Source organism: Myxocyprinus asiaticus, chromosome 39, assembly GCF_019703515.2.
Source record: "Myxocyprinus asiaticus isolate MX2 ecotype Aquarium Trade chromosome 39, UBuf_Myxa_2, whole genome shotgun sequence".
NCBI lineage: Eukaryota > Metazoa > Chordata > Actinopteri > Cypriniformes > Catostomidae > Myxocyprinus > Myxocyprinus asiaticus.
In genome coordinates this window covers 39724075-39748715 of record NC_059382.1, presented here as the reverse complement: position 1 = coordinate 39748715, position 24641 = coordinate 39724075, and the positions used below count along the sequence as shown (strand labels likewise).

The 24641-nt window shown below is 37.3% G+C and overlaps 1 protein-coding gene across 4 annotated transcripts in view; it reads right to left on the bottom strand.

Moving 5' to 3' along the window:
* Window positions 1–3329: 3329 nt before the first annotated feature.
* LOC127429797 (LIM domain kinase 1-like) overlaps window positions 3330–24641 on the bottom strand; it is an 83362-nt gene continuing 62050 nt past the window's right edge. For all 4 annotated transcript variants that reach the window (XM_051679015.1, XM_051679017.1, XM_051679016.1 and 1 more), the window contains 13 exons: window positions 21898–22007; window positions 17535–17732; window positions 15322–15427; window positions 14843–15021; window positions 12494–12680; window positions 12302–12388; window positions 11956–12087; window positions 11753–11812; window positions 11520–11585; window positions 10388–10556; window positions 9693–9748; window positions 9199–9356; window positions 3330–9084 (listed from right to left, as the gene is read on the bottom strand). In XM_051679015.1, coding sequence (XP_051534975.1) covers window positions 8922–9084; window positions 9199–9356; window positions 9693–9748; window positions 10388–10556; window positions 11520–11585; window positions 11753–11812; window positions 11956–12087; window positions 12302–12388; window positions 12494–12680; window positions 14843–15021; window positions 15322–15427; window positions 17535–17732; window positions 21898–22007 — 1671 coding nt within the window. In that variant the 3' untranslated portion in view covers window positions 3330–8921. The remainder of the gene's footprint in view (window positions 9085–9198; window positions 9357–9692; window positions 9749–10387; window positions 10557–11519; window positions 11586–11752; window positions 11813–11955; window positions 12088–12301; window positions 12389–12493; window positions 12681–14842; window positions 15022–15321; window positions 15428–17534; window positions 17733–21897; window positions 22008–24641) is intronic.

The following is a 24641-nucleotide window of genomic DNA, read 5'->3' as shown; positions in this document are numbered from 1 at the left end:
TTATAATAAAAAGAACATCAGGATACTAATATATACAGGTGCATCTCAATAAATTAGAATGTCGTGGAAAAGTTCATTTATTTCAGTAATTCAACTCAAATTGTGAAACTCGTGTATTAAATAAATTCAATGCACACAGACTGAAGTAGTTTAAGTCTTTGGTTCTTTTAATTGTGATGGTTTTGGCTCACATTTAACAAAAACCCACCAATTCACTATCTCATAAAATTAGAATATGGTGACATGCCAATCAGCTAATCAACTCAAAACACCTGCAAAGGTTTCCTGAGCCTTCAAAATGGTCTCTCAGTTTGGTTCACTAGGCTACACAATCATGGGGAAGACTGCTGATCTGACAATTGTCCAGAAGACAATCATTGACACCCTTCACAAGGAGGGTAAGCCACAAACATTCATTGCCAAAGAAGCTGGCTGTTCACAGAGTGCTGTATCCAAGCATGTTAACAGAAAGTTGAGTGGAAGGAAAAAGTGTGGAAGAAAAAGATGCACAACCAACCGAGAGAACCGCAGCCTTATGAGGATTGTCAAGCAAAATCGATTCAAGAATTTGGGTGAACTTCACAAGGAATGGACTGAGGCTGGGGTCAAGGCATCAAGAGCCACCACACACAGACGTGTCAAGGAATTTGGCTACAGTTGTCGTATTCCTCTTGTTAAGCCACTCCTGAACCACAGACAACGTCAGAGGCATCTTACCTGGGCTAAGGAGAAGAAGAACTGGACTGTTGCCCAGTGGTCCAAAGTCCTCTGTTCAGATGAGAGCAAGTTTTGTATTTCATTTGGAAACCAAGGTCCTAGAGTCTGGAGGAAGGGTGGAGAAGCTCATAGCCCAAGTTGCTTGAAGTCCAGTGTTAAGTTTCCACAGTCTGTGATGATTTGGGGTGCAATGTCATCTGCTGGTGTTGGTCCATTGTGTTTTTTGAAAACCAAAGTCACTGCACCCGTTCACCAAGAAATTTTGGAGCACTTCATGCTTCCTTCTGCTGACCAGCTTTTTAAAGATGCTGATTTCATTTTCCAGCAGGATTTGGCACCTGCCCACACTGCCAAAAGCACCAAAAGTTGGTTAAATGACCATGGTGTTGGTGTGCTTGACTGGCCAGCACACTCACCAGACCTGAACCCCATAGAGAATCTATGGGGTATTGTCAAGAGGAAAATGAGAAACAAGAGACCAAAAAATGCAGATGAGCTGAAGGCCACTGTCAAAGAAACCTGGGCTTCCATACCACCTCAGCAGTGCCACAAACTGATCACCTCCATGCCACGCCGAATTGAGGCAGTAATTAAAGCAAAAGGAGCCCCTACCAAGTATTGAGTACATATACAGTAAATGAACATACTTTCCAGAAGGCCAACAATTCACTAAAAATGTTTTTTTTATTGGTCTTATGATGTATTCTAATTTTTTGAGATAGTGAATTGGTGGGTTTTTGTTAAATGTGAGCCAAAATCATCACAGTTAAAAGAACCAAAGATTTAAACTACTTCAGTCTGTGTGCATTGAATTTATTTAATACACGAGTTTCACAATTTGAGTTGAATTACTGAAATAAATGAACTTTTCCACAACATTCTAATTTATTGAGATGCACCTGTGTATGTGTATATATATATATATATATATAATTATTTAAAAAACAAAAATCACAAATCTGGGTTTGAAATTATTCAGAAAAAATTCTCAAATACAAATATTGTGATGTGAAATATTTGACCTTGTAATACAGTGCATTCATAAAGTATTCAGACCCCTTCATTTTTTCACATTTTGTTATGTTGCAGCCTTATGCTAAAATGTTTAAAATTATTTTTTCTCACATCAATCTACACTCCATACCCCATAATGACCAATCAAAAACCAGATTTTTGATAACTTTGCAAATTTATTAAAAAGAAAAAACTGAAATATCACATTAACATAAGTATTCAGACCCTTTGCTATGACACCTGAAATTAAGTTCAGGTGCATCCCATTTCTCTGGATCATCTTTGAAATGTTTCTACACTTCGATTGGAGTCCACCTGTGGCAAATTCAATTGATTGGACATGATTTGGAAAGGCACACACCTGTCTATATAAGGTCACGCAGCTGAAAATGAATATCAGAGCAAAAACCAAGCCATGAGGTCAAAGGAACTGCCTGGCCAAACTGAGCAATCGGGGGAGAAGGGCCTTGGTAAGAGAGGTGACCAAGAACCCAATGGTCACTTTGGTTGAGCTCCAGAGATCATGTGTGGAGATGGGAGAAACTTGCAGAAGGACAACTATCACTGCAACACTCCATCGATCTGGGCTTTATGGCAGAGTGTCCAGACGGAAGCCTCTCCTCAGTGCAAGACACATCTAAAGGCCTCTCAGACTGTGAGAAACAAGATTCTCTAGTCTGATGAAACAAGGATTGAACTGTTGGCCTCAATTACAAAGGAGGAAGCCAGGCACCGCTCATCACCTGCGCAATACCATCCCAACGGTGAAGCATGGTGGTGGTAGCATCATGCTGTGGGGGTGTTTTTCAGTGACAGGGACTGGGGGACTGGTCAGGGTTGAAGGAAAGCTGAATGCAGCAAAATACAAGATAACCTTAATGAAAACCTGGTCCAGAGCGCTCAGGACCTTAGACTGGGCCGAAGGTTCACCTTCCAACAGGACAATGACCCCAAGAACACATCCAAGACAACGCAAGAGTGGTTTAGGGACAACTCTGTGAATGTCCTTGAGGGCTCAGCCAGAGCCCGGACTTGAACCCAATCGAACATCTCTGGAGAGAGATGAAAATGGCTATCCACTGACAGTCCCCATCCAACCTGACAGAGCTTGAGGGGATCTGCAGAGAAGAATGGCAGAAAATCCACAAATGCAGGTGTGCAAAGCTTGTCGCATCATACGCAAATAGACTTGAGGTTGTAATTGCTGCCAAAGGTGCTTCAACAAAGTACTGAGTTAAGGGTCTGAATACTTATGTCAATGTGATATTTCAGTTTTTCTTTTTAAGAAATTTGCAAAGTTATCAAAAATAATTTTTTTGCTTTGTCATTATGGGATATGGAGTAGACTGATGTGAGAGAAAAAAATAAATAATTTAAAGCATTTTAGCATAAGGCTGCAACATAACAAAATGTAAAAACAATGAAGGGGTCTGAATTCTTTCTGAATGCACTGCACATTAAATTGTGTTAAGTTCTGTAAGGTTTGTAAGAACATTTAAACTGGTTAAATTCGAGCAGTTCCAGCTGGCATGACAGGAATTGCGCATGGCACACCTGGCATTGTACAAATCAAGAAGAATGAGTCAAAGAGACAACAGCAGCGTAACATCAGGAGCGTCAGTTTATTCTGGGCTGAAATACGGTCACTCATTCAATTTATAACGTTCACGGCCAGAATGTTTAAAGTGCAGAGTAATTTCACAGTTTCAGTACAAACATTGAATTGCAGGAAAAACAAGACAGAATTGTGAACAAAAAATATCAAAATGGACAATGTAGACACAGAAAATATAAACATATAGAGAAACAACAGTACATGTCATTAAAACATTGAAGCAATGATTTGAAATCAACTCATCAGGCTCAAAAAATGCTACAAGTCATTGGCAAGGCTAGCGTAAAACAAAGGCACAGCAACGTCGAGAGGTAAAAACGATCGTTTCCAGAAAGGAACTGCTTCGGCATTTGCTCTGCGTAATCGTGCATGAGACTGGACAAGGTGAAGTTCAGGGTCAATGCCTAAACACTTGTTTTCACATTGATGTCGTTCAGTCGTTTCACTCATGAACAAATACAGGCAGGCGTTCATGCTTGTTCTGCGATATCCAGAACTGTTGTGATGGTTTTTCAGTAATGGTACCCTGAGCTGGACTACATCAACTACATCATTTAAGTGCTCTTTCTTTTTGTATATGTCAGCAGTGGTCCAACCTTACATGACAGTGAACATGATTAAGCAGTTATAACACTACAGAACAACTTTCATAAAGACCCCTCTGTAGGCAGCAGTCTGGCCACCTGGTCCACCTCCTGAGCAGCAATTTGCAAAGAACACTACTGAAATGACATTTGTGTAATAGTATTGAAGTCAACACGAAACAGCATTCGAAATCGTTTTTTCTTCTGTAATGTGATGGACTTCAGAGCGAAACAGGATGTTCAATGAAAATATCCTTAATTGTATCCATTGGGAATTGATTGGACGGTGGAAAGTGATTCATTTGCTATTATATATTTGCCCAAAACAAATTTAATAGCTATTTCTGTGAAGCAATAGTCAGTGTGGCCGAAGTGATGCCAGGAGCAAGTTATTATATTTTAATGAAAGATTACAAAGACAAACATGTTTTCTTAGGAATAACATGTACTGATGAATCATGCACAATAAGACCAAGAAGTAAATGTGCAAAAAAATATTTCCAACTGAGCATTTTAGTCTCATTATTCGGTAAAATTATCAAAATGTCCTTAAAACAAGAAAAAGAAAAATACTTGAGAAGCAGAATGGTATGAGATATTAAGTCTTTGTTTCAGAGAAATCTAACCAAATTTGGTGGGGTTTGTGCTTCAAACAAGGAAAAAAAAACATTTGCCAATGGGCAAAGAAAAATATACTTGTTTTCCCTTTAAACTGAGTTTCTTCCATACCCAATAATTAAATGTATCTTGCTTTTTGAATGTTTACTGTACAAAATTTGACTAGACAACAAGACAAAATACTCGTGTTTTTTTTTTTTTTTTTGGCGGTGTAATTTCATTTCATGTCTACTTTAATGCTTACCTTTAAGGTTTTTAGATGTAAACTTTTTTTTTGTCATATAATAAATGCTCGTTTTGTCAATCAGTTTTTTTTTTTTTTTTAAACATTGGACACATAAATCCTAAGTAATGGCTTTCATAAAAATATGGCTTATTTCATTTTTTACAATCCTTACATTATTGATATCAAATTTGGTATCAAATATGATCACGAATGATGAATGAACAAAACATATTTAGTCACACTGAACTACAAATTGACTGAAATTGATGGTTCTTTTCTCTTAATGATTAGTGTGCTGCTCTGGAGACAAGCCCCCAGGTGCCAAACTTCACAAAAGGCCCCATCAGTGACTTGCATTCTTATAATAACCAAACATCTCCAAAGAAACCAAAGAAACATAAAGGCTCCAGCGGCATCTGTTTTCTTACATAGTGCAAATGAAATCATTTAAACATTTTATAAAAGAGATAATAGTGGTTCTATTCTAAAAGATAGAAACAGAGGCTGTTTATTTATTTATTTTTATATTTTTTTAATATCTTTTTACTGGCTCTTGATATCAGTCTGTACTCATTTCCCTGCTCTGTTTGATTTTATAATAACATTTGTTCATCGTTAAGAGCTGGATTGGTAGCGGAGGACGTGACAGTCAACGAGATACACATGCAGCGTGACCGCTGGTGAAAGCAGGAAGAGAAGCATTTTCTGTACGATATTTACAGCAGCGTTTGAGTAAACAAGAGGACTCCCATGGGGAGATGCGTGAAACTTCAACACACAAGTGCTCATCGTTGAGCTCCATGCTGCCACATTTGAACTGTTTCCAAGTGACAATCGACCCGGATTCAAACTGTACAATGTGTGAATCTAAAATCAGGCTTGACAATCGACACTTTCCACAAATAGGGAATAAATTAACTTTTTTTTCTCTAGCATTCAACCCTGTTACCAAAGATATTGTAAGACAAACAAATATATTTCTTTAACTAAAAGGAAATATACATTTAGCAAAAAGTACAAACCAACATTTCGTCCCAAAGTAGCTAGCCCCTACTGCTTAATTCAAGCAAAATCTACAGCCCTTGCAACCCTGTTATATATTCTAGCATAGATTTAATTGTCTACATTTTATTTTTTACTTTGCATGTTTAATCAATGTCCATTGGCAGAAGATAAAAAAATAAAATAACATAAAAAAAAAATCACATTAATCAGGGGTTTACACTGTATTCAGGCATGTCCTAAATTTTGGCAAATGGGGTGTAAAAAATTGCAAAAAAAAAGCCTATTTTTCAGACTTACGCGTTTCAATTTCATAACAAAATTCCATCAAATTTATTTGTGTAATGTTTAACAAAAGTAAACTTAATAGAACTTAAAATATATAGTTTTTAAAAATGTATTTCATTAAAGATTACTCAATTCAGATGGATTTTTGTTATGAAAAAAACATTAAATTCTCCCAAAAAAAAAAAAAAAAAAAAAGTACATTGTGTTATGGTTTTACAACAAATACCATGGTTGAACGATAGTTACTGTATTAAAACCATACTTAAAGGTCGATAAAGGTATTATAAAGGAACCCAAAATAATTGCGAGGGAACGCAAACTATTTTAGGAAATAAATTCCCTCCCTACCCTCTAAAGGGGCAAAAATGTCATAGAAAATGAACTGAAAATATCACAGCTCATACAACATTTAGTTTGACCTCATGAGGTGGACAAAATTATTTTTATTTTTTTTAAGATTAAGTACCTCCTTTCACTCATACTTTGCTATAAAAAAAATTTAAAAAAAAAAAAAAAAAATTTAAAAAAAAAAAAAAGAAAAAACTAAAAACAAGTACTGACTTTTAGACCCAATTTCTAACCCTTTTTTGGAAAGTGCCAATCACAATATAACAACAAGCCAGGGAAGAAACCGAATGCAAATCACATATCAGTGGCAGCACGTCCAAAAGCAACAAGCAGTTGATTTTGGTATGTTCACAATAAAGTACGAGACAAGACAATTCTACACTAAAGTGTAAAATGATTCTCAAGCAATAGTCAAGGGATGTACACTAAAGGACAATAAATCAAGTAACCTGATCCGTAGAGGCGAGCAGCGACACGTAAGCAGGAGGGAGAAACCCATAGTTTGTATATCTTGTTTTTTGTGTTTTCTCTAAACAGATGGGAAGTCACTCAAAGTATTTTCACTGCGCCAGTGACGTCTTGCATTTCAGCAAGTAAAAAAAATGCAAATGTGGAATCAGTATACAAAATAATGTCTGCACATATACAATATGTTAAACATTTACAGAATGTACTATACTTCGGTATTTTCACCGAGGGATATGCCCGGATTTGCCTTGAAAGGACAGGTAAGGAATAATAGTGCAACCAACAATGTTGGTTTACATGTGATGAGGCTGTGTACCTAAAGTGAGGACGTGAAGACGAGACATTATCCATGCTATGCAGTGCGTAAGACCAAACACGGCGGTTTGTATACTTTATTTACATGGTGCAGTCACGTCATGTCGTAATTATTGTAATTACGAGATGAAACTACCTCGACTACCTTTAACTATTGTAACTAACGCATTTTTTTATTTTTATAATACGTCAATGGTCAAGTGGGAAAGTCGAAGCTTTCATAACATTCTGAGTTTTCAAACTTAAGACAGGGCCTAAACAACTCAGAAACTGATAGTTACGATAATTCCATAGAGACGTGAACAAATCAACAATAGAAAATAACGACGTCAAACAATAGCGCCATGTAGTGTGCAGAACCAAACACAACGGTTTGTATACGCTTTATACATGGTGCGTTCACTTGTCGTCAAAATTACCGTAATTACGAGATGAAACAATATAGACTATCTTTAACTGTTGTAGCTAACAGTTTTTTTCTGTGAATTCATTTAATATGTGGGATAAGTCGAAGCTTTTATAAAATTACAATTTTCTGACAAAAGACCTAAACATTTTTCCTACTCAGAAATTCGTAATTATGATATTTCTGATGAGATGTGAACAAACTAACAATACCACATGATGAATGTCAGACAATAGTGCTATGCAGTGCGTATGACCAAACACAATAAATTGATTGCTCGGTATACTGTACGTGGTGCGTTCACTTTTAGTCAAAATTATCATAATTAGTAGAAATAACTACAGTACCTGGACTACCTTTATTTGTTGTAACTAACTCAGGTTTTTTTTCTATGATGTCAATGGTCAAATGGGAAAATTTAGAGTTTCAAACTTAAGAAAAGACCTAAAAGTTTTTACTACACAGAAACTCGTAGTTCCAATAATTCTGTCGAGATGTGAACAAACCAACAGTACCAAATTATGAACTTCGAACTATAGTGCAATGCAACTCGTAGGACCAAACACAGCGGTTTGTATACTCTGTGTACATGGTGCGTTCACGTGTTACGAGACAAAACTATTTCCACTACCTTTGCTGCAGATATCGCAGTTTTGGTTGTTCAACAGTCAAGTGGCAGAAGTCGAAGCTCTCATAAAGTTTAGAGTTTTCAAACTTTTGACAGGCGTTAACTTTTTTTTTTTTACTACTCAGAAACTCGTAATTACGATAACTCTGTTGAGACGTGAAGGAACCAACAGTACCAAATGACAAATGTCAAACAATTGCAAAAACAAACAAGCTTTTTTAAACCATTACAAATGCATGATGATTGACACTCTACACAATGACTGTGTTTGTGATGTGTAACTGTTTTCACATTGAACAAATTAACTCAAGTGAAGCTCCAAACAAAAAGTTGCCGACAAACGTCTTTCAACTGAAACCGATGGTGTGACAGTAGACAGATACACCACATCCAAATGTCAATAACGAACGTTTTAGCTTCGATACACACAACATTTAACCTGCAGAACAGTGATGCAACACTGAGACAGCACAAACAAGCTGTTGCGCTATGACATCCAGGGTTGCGGGTGGAATTGACGCTTGGATTTCCAGAAGCATGGCGTCTGAACGTGCTCAGGCCGCAGGGAGTGGTCTTCAAAGTCCTCTAGTGGACTACACCACAGCACGGTTGCTCACCGCCCTTGTTCACCCTCCTTCAATAGGGCCGTCATTGTCTCTAGTGAATACCATCAGTGTGGACCCTAACTAGGGCTACTCAGGCTGCTCCGGGTGAGTGTGCAGTCCGTTCTTGCCCGGCGAGTTCTTCTGCCAGAAGTCTCGGTGGATGTGCTCCAGCTCTGACACCAGATGCAAACCCATCTCCAGATGCATCTTTAGATTCTCCAACCATGCCTCCAACTTAGTAAACGCAGGCCTGCCATACAAACATATGACATGTCACACACAATCTGAGATATCAGTGGTTCTGGTTTTGCTTCATGAACAAGAGATTAGATTGGACATCAAGTGGACCCCACCGCCTTCTCACCGTTTCTCTGCATCCAGGTCACAGCACAGCGCCGCCATGGGGAAGAAAGAGGCAGGGCAGTCCGACGGGCAGTAATCGTCCAAAAACCCCTTCACATTCAGCCCAAAATCCATCGCCCGGGGCAAGTAGTCTGGGTCAGCGTTGACTCGCCCTATAATCTGAGATAAAAGAGAGACTTTGACTTAGAGCAGACCTATAACTGAATGTTACAAGCTGAAAATAGAGGCAGTATCGGGTTTCCCATCAAATGCTGTGCTTTACCTCGCCCCATACGACACTATCAGACCACATACCACCAAAATACTTCCTCTCTAACTACTTCCCCCATTTTCATCTCCCATTGCTGTGCCAGCCAGAGGTTTAGAGTGCTCTCATGGTTACCAGTGTCTCCCATTAAACAGAATTCCCTGGAAGTTCATGTGGAGAGAGCGGCTATTTTGGAGTTTTACGGTGTGGCGTTCCGTCATTATTCCCACAGAACCTGAAACACTAACCTCACACAGCATGATTCCAAAGGAAAAGATGTCCACCCGCTCATCATAGCTCTTCCCTGAGGTACAGACAGCCAAAGAAACAACAAAATATCAAACGTCTACAATAAAACTCACATTTTGTCATGTTACTGTGTTTTATAAGTGCAATATACTTTTGCTTATTTAAATGTTCAGGGTCAAAACAAGTTCAGCTCTATCTGTGACATGCAGTCGACTGCCATAGAAAATAATTTCCACTTGTCCCTCAAAAAATAAAAAATAAATTTAGTACAGTAATGCACTTACTGTGGAAGTCTATGAGGCAAGACATTGCATGGTCATGACAGGAGTTGGTTAGTAAGCGATTTCATTACACTAGTTACATGTTAACACGTTTATTGTTTACGTTTTGTGGCGATACTTTAGAAACAATGTGTATTTTAATGTTTATCCCAGTGTAACGTCTTGTCCCACTGACTTCCAAAGTAACTGCATTCATGCAAACATAAATTTTTTTGTTTTTACATACTGAGGGACGAAATTATTTTCTGTGTTAATCTATATTATCTTACAGTTGCTTTACATATAGTTTTAGTTGTATTAAACCCAGAAAATTCCTTTAAAATAGCACAGTATATTTAGTAAATAATATATTACTGATAAAATATACACTTGTGTTTCTGTCATGAGGCATGATCTAAAAGCCATAATCTTACCGTGTATCATCTCAGGAGCCATCCAGTACGGGTTACCCACCACAGTGTATCTCTTCCTCCGGTCGGGTTTCTTCACGCCTGGGATCTGTCCAGACGACAGTTTGTCCTGGTGCTTGTCCTCCACCATGAGACGAGACAGACCGAAGTCCGCCACCACAACACTGTTATTCTGTGAAGAGACGAGCACTAGAAGGTCATCAGATGATCTGACGAACACATTACTGATATAATTCTATGACACATCTATTTGGTTCATCCTAAAACTATTTGCTCATTTTAAAATAGCAGGTTTATATGATTTAAATATGTATTTGTATTAAATCAGAACATCTGAGTGTAATCCGTACTCTGTTTCAAAGCACTATACATTAGACAACAGCTTAAACCCATAAATCTCAGAATGTGAGCGCTGTGCACAAAACACAAATGCATTTTTCCTCTTCATTATAGAAAGACAATAATTTAAAGAGCTTATTCTCTCACCATGAAACAAAAATGAAATGTGTGATGCTGGCGATGCAGATAAGTAACTTATCTCTCGAAAAGCAGAAAACTGATAGAGCTGTGGCACAGCGGTCATTGCACGTGCTCCTGACACAAATTTGGTTTGGATTGTTTTATGTTTTGTGAGCCATCATGCAAAACATAAAAACAAAGCAAAACAAAACATAAAATGAAACACAAAACAAAGTGAAGTAAAACAAAACATAAAACATAAAACAAACAAAAAACAAACAACAACAAAAAAAAACACGTAAAACAAAAAACATAAAATAAAAAAGCAAAGCAAAACACAGAACACAACATAAAATTAAGCAAAGAAATACATACAACCGAACAAAGAAAAACAAAACATAAAACCATAAAAAGCAAAACAAAACAAAAAAATCACAAAACAAATCCAACAGTAAAGAAAAACAAAACCATAAAACAAAACAAAGCAGAACACAGAACATAACAAAACATAAATGAAGCAAAGCAAAACAAATCAAAAAAGCAAAACAAAAAACATTAAGCAAAGCAAAACGAAAAACTCAAAACAAACCACAAAAATAAAGCAAAAAAAAAAAAAAAAAAAAAAGAAAAAAAAGAAAACAAAGCTTAGTATATTCAGTATGTTGTTGATGTGTACCTCTCTGACGAGACAGTTGTGCGAGTTGAGATCTCGATGGATGATGTTCATGGAGTGCAGGTATGCCTGTGTGGGAGAAATGACTCACTTTACCATATATAATATTAAACATGCAGCAATCTACAGTAATGCACAGGACTGAACATGTGTGTTAATCAGTCATGACTGTACAGGAGCTGATTGGCCAGCAGAGGGCAGTAAAGGGAACATAAGTGATCGGTCAGCACACTCACCATTCCAGAAGCAATGTCCTTGGCGAAACTCACTCTCTGTTTCCACGGATAATTACTGTCCTGTACAAATGACAAGCATTCACATTGAGAGAGCTCATGCACATGCTAAATCAAACAGTGTACTGTCCTTCACAATGTAAAAAAGCATCAGGAATGTCAAAAGCAATGCAGAAGTGTAATGTCTGCGAGGCACACACACACACCATTTTCTTGATGATATCTCTCAGGGTTCCTCCTTTGATGTACTCGGCAATGAAGTTGAGCCGTTTGTCTTTGTAGAGGACGCCGATGAACTTCAGCACGTTAGGATGATCTAAACATCGCATCACCTTCACCTGAACACACACAAACAACACTGATGATCAACATCATCTCTGTCCAAAACACAGCCTGCATCGGTGAAAGTTATCCTTAGAAATACACACAGAGTCACTTTCTTTTTTTTCTTTTATTACACTGTTTATGTCTGATTTCATCTTGGAGGCCTTTGGCTTCAAGTACACACAAGATTTGTCACATTTGTCATTTGTCAGTTGTGTGTGTAGTCACCTCTTTGAGGAAGGTCCTCTGTGTTTCTTCATCAAATCGAATGAGCTCCTTCATCACCATCACCTCACCTGTCTCTCTATGTGTCACCTGATCAACACACAAACAGTCATCACATCAGGATGGAATACCAGTATACTGCATACTGTGTGTATGCAGTGAGTTAAGTGTGTGTGTGTGTTTGTGTGTTGTCACCTTTATGGCCTGTCCGAAGCAGCCCTTCCCGAGCACCTCTCCGTGAATCAGATCAGACGCTCGGAATATCCTGTGTGTGCGGTTTGACACGACTCGCAGTGACTCTGAGCGGCCAATGTCTTTCCTCATAGACAGCGGTGACGGCGTGTTACTGGAACACGGCGATTTATCAATACTGTAGCTACGCCTGTGCAAAACATCAACAGATCACGCTTTCATTACATAACAACTCTAAAGATGAAATACAATACCACAGAAAGCTTATGTTTAATTCAAATTAATAGATGATGTAACCTAAGAGCACAACAGTGCCCGCCCACTTTTTCAGCCATCTTGGTTCTGAAAGTATTTTCACCCTTGATTTTCAAAATCCTTCATAAAAGAGTTGTGCGCATTGATCCAAACCAACCAGCTCCGAAGTGAATCACAACATTACAAACTTTCATTAGAAGCAAAACATTTATTTAAAAATCAGACCGCAAGACAAAAGGTACAAGACTGTGAACTTAAAGGAATATTCCGGGTTCAATACAAGTTAATCTCAATCGATGGCATTTGTGGCATAATATTGATTACCACAAAAATTTATTTTGACCCGTTCCTCATTTTCTTTAAAAAAAGCAAAAATCTGGGCCTGGGTAGCTTAGCGAGTATTGACGCTGACTACCACCCCTGCAGTCACGAGTTTGAATCCAGGGTGTGCTGAGTGACTCCAGCCAGGTCTCCTAAACAGCCAAATTGGCCCGGTTACTAGGGAGGGTAGAGTCACATGGGATAACCTCCTCGTGGTCACGATTAGTGGTTCTCGCTCTCAATGGGGCGTGTGGCAAGTTGTTCGTGGATCGCAGAGAGTAGCATGAGCCTCCACATGCTGTGAGTCTCCGCGGTGTCATGCACAACGAGCCACGTGATAAGATGAGCGGATTGACGTTCTCAGAAGCGGAGGCAACTGAGACTTGTCCTCCACCACCCGGATTGAGGTGAGTAACAGTGCCACCACGAGGACCTACTAAGTAGTGGGATCTACTGGGATTCCAAATTGGGAGAAAAGAGGATTAAAAAAAACAAATGTGTGTTCCAGTGAGACACTTACAATGGAAGTCAATGGGGTCAATCTGTAAAACTTAAAATACTCACTGTTTCAAAAGTATAGACACAAGACATGAACAATATGTGTGTTAACATGATTTTACTGTGATTAAATCTCTTACTAACCGCATCTGTGGAAAGTTCTAGACAATTTTACAACTTCATTACCATGATGATGTAATGTCAACAAACCCTAAAATAACTGTAATAATTTAAACAACTTTACAGCTCAAATAATACATGAGTTTAACAGAAGAATTAATGTAAGTGCTTTTATAAAATTATAATCGTCACATTTCTGTCTTTAAACCCTCCAGAAATTGACCCCATTGACTTCCATTGTAAGTGTCTCACTGGAACAGATTTGTGCTTTTTTTTTTTAAAGAAAAGGAGGATTATTAGAGTTCTAATATAAATTATATTTCTAACTATTTAAATATAACTATATATAATTACTTAATTTTTATATATTGAATTACTGTTATTTGAGGACCTTTCTTGATTAAATAATCAGCATGTCATATCATTAATTCAATGGAAATTTTGAAACGATTGACAGTCCTAATATATATATATATATGGTGAAATAAATACATTTGCTGAGGTCTCCTCCAGCCCAACTGCTAGAGCATGGCACTAGCAGCGTCAAGATCATGGGTTCGATTCCCAGGAAATACAAACTGATGAAAAAGGAAAACCCTGAATGCACAATAAGTCACTTTGGATAAAAGCAGCTGCTAAATGCATAAATGTAAATTAAACAAACTTATTTTGGACAAAAATAAGTTGACACATTCTCAAAGTGAACAAATATCACCCCAACTAATTGACCTCTGGCCAATACACTGTATCGGTCTATGTAGAGCCGAGGAGGGCGGGGCCGGGCTGGAATGACGCACGCCCGGTCCCCAATCAGCCTGATGGGGCGCGCGAGAGATAAAGGCGGCCGGGGACGACAGTTCGAGAGAGAGAGAATTACAGGCAGCTGCCCTGCATGTGTTTATGTTTGTGTGTTTTTGGTTAAGTTGTTCATTAAACCATTATTTAAGTTGTCAAGCCAGTTCTTGCCTCCTCCTTTCCCTCTAACCCCCCTCACAGTCTATCTTCACGTTTCATGTGGTCTTCAGGTTGTACAATGTCACTGTAAAACTAAATCCAGCGACACAGAATCACACAACAAACCATCATCAGAAACATTCAAAATCACTTGAGCATGTATGGGTGTATATGAATGTGGCGTGAATATTTATGTTTACTGACGTGATAATTCGCGAGCGCAGGTTGTTGATGTCCTGGCTGGGGGGTCGTGTGATGGGGCTCGGCCCCTCAGACAGCGGTGTGGGGCCGTCCACCTGATCCTCTGAGGGCCTGGGGTCATGAGGATCATGTTCGATAGTCAACTGAAGCAGTCGACTCGTTTCCTGAATGAGCAAATCAATCTGACACACAGACACACAGAAGTTAAATACTTAGCTGAGAGTAAAACAATACTGTCTCAATGTTTGTGTCACATAAAGAAGGACTATTTATTACATTTATGTTCATGTGCACTACAGTGATTTTACCACAGCATTGTATGCTCATATGTTGCTGCTCATTTGCATAAAAGTTAACAGTCGCTATTGATCATGTCGCACTTGTCAACTCTAATTAAAAATGAAGTTTTGCTCTATCGCTGTCAGTGTGAACGCTCCTTTAGTGTGAGAATGATAAAAGTGAAATATCCTTGTGTTATTTACCTCATCTAAAGGAACGTTCTGAATGGGGGTTCCGTTGATTTCTAGGATTCGATCACCAACATGAATAGAGTTCTTCACATCAGGACTGATGCACTCTGAGTCCACCCTGAACACACACACAAAACCAAACACAAACAGAAATAATCCTGAATCAGAGAGATGTCAGTAACAGGAGGAGGTTAGAGATCAAATCTCACGTCTGAATAATTTTTAGGGATAACCAGTGCCAGTCAAAAGTTTGGACATCCTTTTGGATCAAAAGGTTTTTAAGATCAGGAGAAACATGAATTCTGTCAATAAGAGTCTGGATGATATATCAGTGATCATAAAGCGAATGGTCTGATTAGACCGATTTTGGAAGCTGATAATCTCAGGATTAAGTTTTACCAGGTCAAACAATGTGCAATATTTCTATGTAAATAAATACTAAACAAAATTATTAAACTGTCATGAACGCTGCCCCTAATAAATGTTTTTTCCAAAGTTAGTTTACTTGTTAACCAAGTGGACTGACACTTTTGTCCAATTGGACTGACACAATTGATATTTCCCTTGATTTGTTTTTGTTTTGTCTCATATTTCATCTCAAGCAAAATATCAATTGTGAGCAGAACATTTTTATTGGGCATCATTTACAACCAAGCTGTAATTTTATTAAATTACGCAAAAAGTGTGAAAACATTATTTAATTGTGTGTATTTATGATACACAAACTGTTAGCAATGAAATTAGCCTTAGCAAGACAAAAGAGTCGGCCCTTTTAAGGGCTCAATTTATATTAGGTGTCTTTAACTTCTATGTACTTAAGCATTTGTGTTGATGGTTCAGCCGGTTCCCGCCTCCTCCCTGCCCATCCTTATACTGTTACAGTGGTACCGAAACCCACGAGGGAGGAGGGATGAGCTGTGTTGTTACATGCATTTAACCCTTGTGCGTCAATAAAAAAAGTTACTCAGAGGTCCTTAGAGAACAAAAATGTCTGTGTCAAAAAACTGCCATAATAATATTATAAATTAATATTATTTTCCACTTTTAATCAGTTAAATATTTTAACCAACATCAGTCCTGATCATAACTACCAAATATTCATTCATTTTCAGGATTTTAACCCTTTAAATGCCAGTTTGTCTACATAATGCCACACACACACACACACACACACACACACACACACACACACACACACACACACACACACACTTCTCAATACACACATACAAAACACACACTGACATCCATACCAACACACCCACACAATTTTAGCTGCATCATTTATTCAATTGGCCTGCAGTGCTTTATAATACAGCAAACAGAAAATAGGGAAAAAGCATGTATTTGCTCCATAGGCTAAACATGAGAAAAATGGCGCCATCTGGTGGAAAATATTACAAATTTTAATTTAGAAGCCAGGGCTCCGGAATGAAAGCATAATATCATAGAATTCATGATTTTATACTTTAATGGCACTGGGATCAAATATTGCAGTTTTAATGGGTTTCAATGGGGACATTTTTGTCCTGAAGGTCCTGAGTGTAACTATTTTGTGTACATAGTGTATTATAGATGTATTATAGGAACTGAGGTTGAAATATCAAAATTCCCCAAAAAATACACACCTTTAGCAAAAATATGCAGTTGGCATTAACACAGCCAAAATGATAAAAAAATAAAAAGACAAAAATAAAAAAGACAAAAATGTCCCTAAGGTCGCACAAGGGTTAATTACATCTGTAGTAACACTGTTAACCTAACCTCAGCCTAACCCTGACCCCTAATTTACCCATGCCTCAACCTCAGTAACAGCAAATGTGAATCTTGTGAAACTTTTGCAGAACAACATGTAGTTCCACAATAAACACATTGTACTATATGCATTTAATGTTAGTATACATTAGTTATAAGACACATGATATAAAGTGGGACCCATTTAATATCTAAAATGTTAAAAATGTCATTTCCATCTGCAACAGTTCCAGCAGAGAAATCTATTAAACTAAATACAGAATTTGAGATGTGCTGGAAATGACACTGTGGTGGGAATTTTCATGACTAAAAAAAAAAAAAAACTGACATTAATTTCAGGTGGTGCATATAAAAAAGTCAAAGAAACACCCATACACACACAAATATATATATATATATATATATACACATTCTATGCATCCCTATTTCAACACACACACACACACACACACACACACACAAACACTCACTGTGCCACTCTGACGGTGTGGTTGTGTTCAGGGCTGTAGCCGTTTGGACTGGGTCCCTGATCGATCGACACAGAGAGTCCACGTTTGCCATCGGTGGAGGCGGGAATGGAGACCAGTGTGACTGTGTGAGGAATTCTGGAGCATGGAGAATCCGGCAGAGTGACTGGAGTGACGATAGTCTGATAATAACAGTGACCACTAGAGGGAGACACAGCAGATGGGATTATGATCAAACAACATGTTCTCATTTCAAACATTCAACTGATTTACCCACAGTATACTGGACATGTTTATTGAAGATCCTCAGGACCTAACTCCATCAACAATCATACAGAAATCATCAGATTTGCATTCAATATAGCATGTTCTGAAAAGAGAAAATCACTACTAAGATTTACTTCATTTTTGTTTCACAAGTTTTTACACAACATTTTTCAAAGTAATTTTTAATGGTATAATATTAAGTAAAATCTACATAACTTCATGACATAATATTGATTAAAGTTAATGAGTAAATGGAAATTAAACATTTAAGTTAACACAGTAACTTTTACTTACAAATCTGATGTACATAGTACTTAAATAAATGTAGTAACATTTAAAATCAACATTTTGTAGAATATTTCACATTCAGAACTTTCCTTATAAATGCGTGTTTAATCGTGTACCACAGGGAAGCTTAATACATGTTTTGTAGTTTAATAGACAACATCTCCTTGCATGACTGTTAATAGCAACAAGATTCAGAGCAGCACACGCAGACCTCAACACTTGGTGCACAAGACACAATGACGATCAACAGATATATATATATATATTTATGAATGATTAATTTTGAGTAGAAAATAAACTTCAGACTTCACAAAATAAGAAGTTGCCACACATAACAACAAAATCAACAATAAGAACGGTGTAAATAAACGTGCAAACAGTGAAACCATGCAAGCTCATTAATTATTTGAGCCTGGTGCATGCTGGGAACACCAGCTTCAAAAAGGTAAGTCAAATTTACTTGTTTTATTTACCAGTGAAATTTACTCAAATTAGTGAATAAAAATGACAAAGTTTTCTAATTTGGGATTGATACATGATGACGCAATCATAAATAGTATTTATTTATAAGGTACAGCATTGATTTTTACATGCTTGAATTGAGTACAAATAATTTACTTCATCTTTTCAAGTTCATGCTTTAACTCACTTTTTCAATGTAGAATGTACTTAATCTTTTCTTCAACATTTACTTAATCACAAAATATTCTTTTTCAGTGTGCTACTCTAGTCTTGATCTTCTATAACAATGAATTAAGAAATAAAAAACCAATATCAAACATCTCATAAAACTTAATTTAATTCCATACCCGACCCGTTTAAAATAAAGAGCATGATCCGAACCACACCCGCATTAAAATAAATCTACTACATCAGGTAGACAACATTTTTTTATTTGCTCACATCACACAAGCAATCAAACTAACATAAGAGCATTTAAGAAAAATAGACATTGTGGTGACAATTAACAGAAAAAAGACAAGAAAGTGCGTTCGTAGTGTAAATAATACAAAACTTTTGTCTACATTATGTGGACAATCTGCCCACACAGGCTATTTTGAACAAATGTGCATGAATCGCACCATAGGCTATACCGACGCTTAGAGGTCTCCATAAATTAAAATCCAGTGGCGAGTTTTCTTTTCACATCTTCTAGTTCCATCGTAACGATTCACAATGCATTACCGGATGTGATATCAGGGAGTTTATGGAGGGCTCCAGTGCAGCACAGCTATTACATGCATAATTTAGAGGCGACTTAATACATTTGAAACACATAAAAAGGTGTAAATAAAATAATGTAAACAATGAACATTATTTGAAATGTAAAAAAATTACCTTGACTATTTGACCCGCATTCTGCCCGTGCCTACTGATTCCCGCACTGCAAATGACAATGTAAATATTTTCCCACCCGTTACATCATATATTTGACACAACAACACCTAAATGGTCAAATATATAGTAACAAAAAGCTAAAGTAACCTAATATTAGTCATTTGCAAAATGCTCTGGCATATTATACATTAGGGCTGCAACTAACAATAATTTTGATAATCGATTAATCTAATGATTATTCGACTATTTAGGCGATTATTGCAACGATTCATCATTAGCTCTTAACCGATTATTCAGCGTGGGCATAAAGGTTGTATTAAAAGTGCTTACTAACAATAAAGAAGACAAAATCCGCTAAAAGGGAAAAAAATACTTTAAGTTTAATTCAGTAATGAAATTCACTGCAAAAAACTCTCGTTATCAAGTGTTTTTGTCTTGTTTTCCATTTAAAATTGTCTAAAAAACCTTAAAACAAGATACATTTACTTGAGAAGCAACATATAAGATATTTAGACTTGCTTTAAGAGAATATATCTTAAATAAGTGTATTTTTTGTATAAGTGTATTTTTTCACTTGGTTATACTTCTGTGAGTGCAGTAGATAAAATATACTTATATTCAAGATCTATTCTCTATAAGCAAGTCTAAATATCTTATATGCTGCTTCTCAGGTCAATGCATCTTTATTAAAGGATTTTGAGATATTTTAAAATATATTTTAATATTATATTCAACATTCTCAGATAATATTTTTTCTTCTGCAGTATATCTGCTAAAGTAAATGTGCATTGTTTTAAAGGAGTTTTAGATATTTATACTGGAAAACAAGATAAAACAAATCAAAATGTATTTTGTTGCCGTGTATAATGGGGCGAAGACTACCCTCTCTCACCTTTCTGTTCACTTCAATCCACTTCAATCCATCTTTAACTCACAAAAAAACTGCAATATGCAAAACTGCGTATTGCCAATTTTCTTCATGATAAGAAATGCACAGTGACGCATATATTATGATTCAATAAGTCACGAGCAATCACGTTATAATCTAGCTGCATTAAGCGTGCGCACTCAAGTGTCCCCATGACAGAGTGTGCATCAGCCGGGTGCAGTTTCAATCTCTCCCCCTTAGATCGGCCATATAATTCCCTCATACTTTGCGATCTACATCACCTGAAGCTGTTGGGAAAGTTTAGAGTGCATCTATGATCTGCTTAATTCTTCCTCTCCTCAGTCAGACGCGAGCTGCAGTGCTGCTCTCTTCATCATCATTAGAGTTTAATGTGATCTCATGTTACGTTAAATGACATCAAATGACTATTCGACAATAAAATTTGAATTGGACATTTTTTTATTGTCGACGTTGTCGATAACGTCAACTAATCGTTTCAGCCCTAATATACATGGAAACAAAGTCAACGTGAAATCAATATGTATCCTATTTACATAATGTGAACGATTCCTGAGTGCATTTCTTTCTTAAAATAAATACTGATTTAGTATTGTTTCATCAAAATATAATCACCACCTCTGAAACACCTTTTCTTTTCTATTGTCGTCACTAAGGCTGTGTGAGCAGAAAACACATTATATCCATCAACAAAATCAATCCAGTCGGCCGAACGGTCCAATCAAATAATTTTTTATCTCAATGGATAAAATAAAGTCCTCCCCTTCATTATTTGCTGAAATATGTCTTGTTATGAAAGTTAAATGACTCCCGTCTATGATCCAACCAAAAACATTTATGGAATGATGTGCGGTCAGTCAGATATTATCGCAAAATAAAGCCCAGACAGGGTGATCAGATTCATTCTGAAGAGGTTTATAATACTCATGCTTTTACTTACTTTAACTTGATATATGAATAAATACATGAAAATATAATCCCCCTCAATGAAACTCTAAAATGAAACTATAGAGTACAGCTATATAACATCTGCACCAGACTGACCATACCGTGAATTTGGCGACAGAAGATGGAAAGTTCTGCTGCTGAATTCACTTCGTACTTGCCCAAATTCAAATCACTGCCCCCAGTGGCCAAAACTGGAAGTGTTGTTGAGGTGAATGGCCACAGGGTGGCGCCAAAACAAGTTGTATTTTTAGTTTTGAATGCCGTAATACAGTCAACAGACTCTGACCAAACCCCAACCCTAAACCTAACCATCAGTGGAGTAAAAACTTCATTTTAGAGCAAAAATGCAACCTCCAAATCATGCTGACAATTGTTTAGCTGAACATGATATCTTCCTGGTTTCCAATGGACCAGAACCCGTGTCGTGGAGAATGCGTGGACAACACACCATCAGTAGTGTCACAGGGAAATGTGATCCCATTTGAACTGATGCAAAAACGTTCGATGGCGAAAGGCGCTTGTAGGTAATTTGCATACCAATACACACACACATGTCTGACATCTTTGGTAAAAGTGTTTAAATGTTGACTCAAGTGAATGAAATGTTTAGTGACATACCAGTAAAGTTTGGATCTCTCCACCAGAGCGTACGTGTCTCCGTCACCGATGAACGCTCGACAGTTCAGACACGTAAAGCATTCTGGGTGATATTTCTGCTCTCCAGCAACCTGCAACACAACAAACACACTCTGTGACATCAGAGACATGAATAGCCCACAGATACAAAGCTAATGAAGAAGTTGGAATTATGAGAATTTAAGAGCAGCTCACAAATAAAGAATTACAGTAGAATAAGAAGTTATGAACCCACTTTATATTAGGTGTTTTTAACTACTATGCACTTAAGTATTTGATCCAATGTACATATCATGCACATGTGTTGCTGCAGTGTACAATACTTACATTTAAACTACCTGCATTTAATTAATGTGAATCTTGTGTAGTTACACAATAAATTAATTGTATTGAATGTATTTTAAAATTAGTGCATAGTAGTTAAAGACACCTAATATAAAGTTGGACCGAAATTATTTATTTTTTCAAGTCAATGAATAGACTAATAGCCAATACTCCATCCACATAAGCTCTTATCGGTGGTGTTGTGGTGTAGTGGTTAAACATCTGGGCTGATAACTGACCGCACATGAGCTGACAGCATCATGCCTTTGATAAAGAGACTTAACCTTCAGAGTAGCTTACCAGAAATAACCATTGCTGCATAAACATTGACTTATTAGAGTCGAATTAGCAACCTTATTGAACACTTTATCATTAAATGACTTTAGTTTCACTGTTACAGAAGAGCACAAGTGTTAGAACATTTCAGTACAGAACTGCATTGATGTCATGCCAAATAACAGCCTTTATTTTATTCTATGCACATAAGAAATCCTGAATGGAAACGCTTGATATGTGAATAAACATTTTAAATTTGCTTAAAATGTAATGCGCTAGGAGGAGGTGGATTTTGTAGAGTTTTGCATTAGTTAAAATGTGCATTGAGGTGATTGAAAACGATGATGTGTTTTGACCATTCGTGCATGTTTTATGAGTGTGCGATAGCTTGATGTGACTAGCCCACCGAAAGGGCCGACCTTGGCACACAATTCTTTGAACATAGCGCTTGTCATTCGGAGTGTTTAACCCACAGCTGGTCGATAAAGTGGGACCTCACAATCTACCAGAACAGTTTTGAGAGCGGGCGCTCCCAGGTATGTGGAGACTGGCAGTGTGTGGGCATCGCAGCTCTTTCAGTCCACATTATATCAAATATTACACTTATTCTGCGGTCTCGTAGATGCATTTAATAAAATGAGATACTTGCTCCAATCTTGCAAATAAAACTGTCTCCAAAGCAGGGAGAGGTCATTCAGCTGCTCCATCACGACGAGGCGGCTCCCTCATGATAATGTGCATTACGTAGTGGATGGAAATGCGCAACAATTCGTATTTCCATAAGTCAAATTTTTAGACATGCGCTAAAAAAAATGCTAAACATTTTGGATGGAAACCCAGCAAGAGTGAATGTGCTGTTTGATGTGCTTAAGAGTTGTTTCTTTCCAACGCATAACTCACATTTACTGCTGTTTTCTATGTTTTATAATGTATACGTGTTATGAATTCAAAATCAGGTGCTTATTTCCGTGTTTTCGCAAAACTGTATGTTTTTATCACAAGCGAGTCTCCGTTAAACTTCAATGTGCAAGAGAGCACGCACATCCACGTCAAACCGATCGCAATGGAGAAAGGGAGCGCAATCATTTTGATTAAACCCATGCAACATCATACCATGATTTCAGTTTCAATGTAATCAATTGTGTAGCTCACAGATATCACACTGATGTCTCAGAGGTCAAAGTGTGCCAGATTTTACAGTGTTTTAGATGGTTTCTCCTCATCATGTATGCACATGTAATACAATGGGCAATGGAAAGCATCTTTTCAGCACATGAGTGAATCTGCTCTTCGTTTACAGATGACTGTACTACATGAAACTGTTATAATGCTGAATATAATGTATAATAATGCTAATGGCCCTGATAGTTCCAAATGTACTGTCTGATTTCATCAGTGAATACTATGGTAAATATTATTTTACTGGATAAGCATGCACTACCATTAAAATGTATTTCTGAAAAGAATAATTTTTAAACATGTTACCAGTGGCAATACTATTTTAAAACGTACAATATTAATTTAAAATACATAAAATGTATGTAATTAGTGACAGTTTTCAAATAAATGTATCTAACATAATTATGTATTTTTCAGCTGGGCAGAATTAGTAATATTTCTACTCTGGTGTCACCATTGCCCTGTTCTGGGCTGATTTTTAGTCCCACTCCATCATGATGGATCATTTTACTCTAATGAACAGTACTTTTTAAGTTTTACAAGTAAAGGAACTGTTCCCCATCTGTCAATCACTCGACGTTGTGTTGATGTAGTGACACTAGGGGTCACTCTTGGGAGCCCGAGACACCTCTGGTCTTTGATAAAACGCCAATGAAAATTGAGAAGTGGTATTTGCATGCCACTCCCCCGGACATACGGGTATAAAAGGAGCTGGCATGCAACCACTCATTCAGATTTTCTCTTCGGAGCCGAACGGTCGATGTCTACTGAGCTGACTGTTCATTCACCTCTGCTGGATCTGACGGCGCATTTCAGCGGCTTCTCCCTCCTCTGCACTGGTGCACTGCAGAGAACGCCCCTGGGCGCTTCGGCAGAAAAAAGAGAGTATATTTTCCTGAAAGAGTATATTTCTCTAAAAGAGCGGCACAAACAGAACGTCTTTTTAA